The following is a 3,863-nucleotide window of genomic DNA, read 5'->3' on the forward strand; positions in this document are numbered from 1 at the left end:
GTCCTGCCTGTTGACAGAGCTGGCTGGGCTGGGGAAGAACTGGTTAGCTGACACCTGAAGCTTGAGAGGCTCAGGCGTCAGATGGGGCACACAGTCTTTGAAACTACAAATCAAGGTTTTTGCTGTTTCTTAAGAGGGAAGTGATTGCTGCTTTTTTTAAACTGGGGTTTCCCAGCTTAACACAGAAACTGATCTTCCTTACACTTGATGTTTCTATTATGATAACAAGTGAAAGACAGGCAAAGAGACGGTTTTCTAGACATTTACTTGCAACCCTTCATGATCTTGTTTGAAGGGCTCTGGGTAGGCGGAGAAGGCTCTTTCTCTGGGTGCAGTTACAAAGGGCAGGGATCGGTCATACATCACAGCAAACTAGAAGACAAGAAGGTGGGACGAAGGGCCTGACTTTTGTGATCTCGTTATCCCTTTCTCAGGAAAACAGGGACTGACATGGATGCAAAGCTTTTTCACCTGCTTCTTTCTGCATCTCAGCACGGTTGCTGGTCCTGCACTTAGAAGAGGCAGCCCAGCTCCTTGCGGCCTGACTTGGAAGGGTCCGCACCATCAGCCCTCACCCTCCCAGGCTGCTGTAGTACCTAACAGATCAGAGCTTCTGGCCTCTCTTACAGCTGAGATTCCTCTCTATCCCTAACTAATCCCAACTCGTCCTCTCTTTGCAGGTGAGAGAGAGAGAGAAAATGTGCTTAGAGACAGCTCCTTGGCAATGTTCTTGCTAGTTTTGATGTTTTTGTTCCCAGTCCACCAGTCCCTCCAACCCCAGTGCTCAATCTCTCTAATTCTGAGAACCCGAAGCCTTCCGGGAGGCAAGATTTCACTGCCACTGGTCCCCAGCTTTCCTAAACTGGAAAATGTAAACTGTTGGACCAAGGATTGGCACAAGCGGTCTCCAGGTACACAGCCCTTTCACTGTGGGTATCGGTAGTATCCCTCATGTCTCAGATAAGGAAACAGGTCAGAGCAGAGAGCAGGGTGTCTTCTGCTCCAGGAGCGAGGAGGCTGTGAGTGCGGGACCCCACCGTCCCTCCTCGTCAGCAAGTCAGATGCCAGCCTGCAGTTCCGGGCGAACTTGGTGCCTCCTTCCTTCCCCTCGGAGCCCAGGGGAGATGCGGCCGAAATGAAAATGCTGAAAGGCCCATTGCTCGTTCCTTCCAGGCGGGAGTGGGGAAAAAAAAATCTTCCCCTCAATGGCTTTGTCGGCGCCTTCTCTCCTTGGCGTGTGAAACTCCGGAGACTCACGCCACCGCCGCAGCGACCCTGTCTGCAGAGCACCCTCAGCCAGGGAGCCGCGCGCGTCCTGCAAGTGCAAACAAACCAGAAATGAGCGGGCCATCCAGCTACAGGCCGAGGTTTGCCTTCACGTGGAGAAAGGAGGACCCACAGTCCTAGTTTTGCCGCCAAAGGCGAGGTGCTTTGATCTTCCGTGTTTAAACCCGGGAGCCGGCCCAGCGGCCCCCCTGCCCCGAGGCTTGGCGCACTAGGAGCTGCGGCAGCTCGGCGACGGGGAGCTCAACCCCGGTTACTCCCTCGGTCCATAAATAAGTCGGTCCCTCTTTGCAAGGGCCCTCCCAGCCTCCTTCACCGTCGCCTGTGCTCTCTTGCCCGCGGTTGTGCCTGACCCAGCCAGTGAGGGCCTGGGGCGTGGAGGGCGGTAACCCAGGTAGAAATAAGTGGGGTGCCTTCAGTCCACACTCATGCCGTCCGTCACCACTCCACTTTCCGCAGGCTTCCGCGCCCATTCCGGGTGTTTCCCGTGCGCCCTGCGCCTCTGCGGCCCACCACCTGCGGCCTTCGGGCTGAGCTCGGAATGAGGTGTCTCCTCTTAGGATCTTGTCCCAGCTCCTTCTTCCAAAAACACCCCAACTTTCTCCAGCTCTCACCTGAACCCCTGCAGCGCGGTTTCTTCTTTCGGGACTAAAGCCAACGTTGCGGCGGCGGCGGAAAAGCCCCCGCGCCTAGGCTGCCAGGCACTTGCTTAACAAGTCCAAAGGTCAGCTGAAGTTTGGCCGATAAACAGAGCCAGCAAAAGGAGGTCTTCAGCCCCCAGCGTGAGTACAATGGACCCGGCCAGCCCCGCTCCGGCCCGGGCTCCGGCTCCCCACGTCTGCCCCGGCCCCTCTCCTCTCTCACGGTTTCCCCCCTCCCCACCACCATTTGCATCTTACCGAGAGCCGGGCCCTTCCCACTCATTTGCATATCTTATATGGCCTAATGGTGGCGATCATGGCAAGTTAGAAGTTTTCTGACTCCTCTCGGAGGAGACTCCGGGACCCTGGGGCGTTAACAGGTGTCTGGAGGCTGAAGGGTGGAGGGGCTCCTGGACTTGGGGTTCACTTGGGAAACTCCCCTCCACCCTCCTCTCTCACCCACCCATCCCCTCACCCCCTTCTTTTTCTGTCCTTGGAAAATGGTGTCCAAGCTCACGTCGCTCCAGCAAGAACTCCTGAGCGCCCTGCTGAGCTCTGGGGTCACGAAGGAGGTGCTGGTCCAGGCCTTGGAAGAGTTGCTGCCATCCCCAAACTTCGGGGTGAAGCTGGAGACGCTGCCGCTGTCCCCCGGGAGCGGGGCCGAGCCGGACACCAAGCCGGTCTTCCATACGCTCACCAATGGCCACGCCAAGGGGCGCTTGTCTGGGGATGAGGGCTCGGAGGACGGCGACGACTATGACACCCCTCCCATCCTCAAGGAGCTACAGGCGCTCAACACGGAGGAGGCGGCGGAGCAGCGGGCGGAGGTGGACCGGATGCTCAGGTAGGCGCCGAGCGAGGTGGAGAATGCGCGCCTGAGCCGGGTGGGCCCGGGCCGGAGCCTGCGCGACGCTGAGCCCGACAGTTCCCCACCAGGGCAGTCCCCCGGGGGGCGCTCCGCTTCTCTTCCACACCTGGATCCTTCCCAGACCCTCAGCTGGACGACCCTGGAGCCGGAGGCTTATCCTCCTGGCCCAGGCCAGCGCCCGGGATCTGCGGGCCTTCCCCACGGGGTCGGGGCTCGGCCTGGGAGACCCGGAGCTGCGGGGCCGAGTCCCTTGCAGGGAGGCTGCCACACGCACAGAAGGTGCGGGTGGGGCGGTGAAATAGCCGCGATCTTCCCGGAGCCCAGGCTTGCGCCCCGACAAGCCCCGGGCATTTGCCCTCCGCGCAGCTCGGGAAGCTGCAGGTCAGCCCCGGGCTCAGCGACCTTTCTTTCCTTGCAGAGGGACAGGCTGCTCTCAGGGCCGGGATCTGGGAGACGAGTTGTCTGGGGGTACTCCCATATGCAGCACCCATGCAATGCCCAGGATTATGATGAACCCCCCAAACAGTTTACATTTGCAAAGGGGAATGAATATCTGCCTGCAGCATCAAGGACGACCCGCGGGGAAAAGAAAACAGGAATCTAAGCAAGGGGAGGCGGCACAGGGAGTTGAGTTGTGGCAGATGCGGCTTAGACCCTGGTTCGCAGGTAATTTGGTCTCGGTCGAAGAGAGGAGGGTATTCGGATCTAGAATTCAGGCAGGCTGGCAGGCTGTCCTTGGGGCCGGGATGGGTTTCGGGTTCTGCCGACCGGCCTAAGCTTTGACAGCTGGTTACTAATTATACAAGGAGCGCAGAGGCTCCTGGACTTCATGTGGGTCCCCAGCCACTGCGCTGTAGGACGGAGCCCTGGCGTGGCCTCGGACACTGCAGGACCCAGTTTCCAAGGCCGCGGGGGCAGGACTGAAGTAGCGCCCAGGTGTCCCGCGGCCGAGGCCCGAGGCCCGCAGCGGCAGTTCGGGGTGGGATATGACCTTGCATTTGAATTTGCGCTCCGGGAGTCTGGCAGCCAAGACAACCACAGGGGCTGGAGTATTCTTCTCCCACCCCCCC

The 3,863-nt window shown here is 59.4% G+C and overlaps 1 protein-coding gene and 1 long non-coding RNA gene across 6 annotated transcripts in view; one reads left to right on the forward strand and one right to left on the reverse strand.

The window, feature by feature from the left end:
* Nucleotides 1–246: 246 nt before the first annotated feature.
* On the reverse strand, nucleotides 247–2,026 carry LOC102488554 (uncharacterized). Its single transcript, XR_335398.3, has 2 exons — nucleotides 1,899–2,026; nucleotides 247–1,315 (listed from the first exon to the last, which is right to left on the reverse strand). It is a non-coding gene; the product is annotated as an uncharacterized LOC102488554 (long non-coding RNA).
* A 384-nt stretch (nucleotides 2,027–2,410) lies between these two features.
* HNF1B (HNF1 homeobox B) overlaps nucleotides 2,411–3,863 on the forward strand; it is a 63,145-nt gene continuing 61,692 nt past the window's right edge. For 4 of the 5 annotated variants that reach the window (XM_006154425.3, XM_006154426.3, XM_006154427.3 and 1 more), the window contains exon 1: nucleotides 2,411–2,769. In XM_006154425.3, coding sequence (XP_006154487.1) covers nucleotides 2,426–2,769 — 344 coding nt within the window. In that variant the 5' untranslated portion in view covers nucleotides 2,411–2,425. Of the gene's footprint in view, nucleotides 2,770–3,220; nucleotides 3,460–3,863 lie in introns of those variants that run through there. The other variant, XM_014590119.2, reaches the window with a different exon arrangement.

This window comes from Tupaia chinensis, unplaced genomic scaffold, assembly GCF_000334495.1.
Source record: "Tupaia chinensis unplaced genomic scaffold, TupChi_1.0 Scaffold000407_4, whole genome shotgun sequence".
Classification (NCBI taxonomy): Eukaryota; Metazoa; Chordata; class Mammalia; order Scandentia; family Tupaiidae; genus Tupaia; species Tupaia belangeri.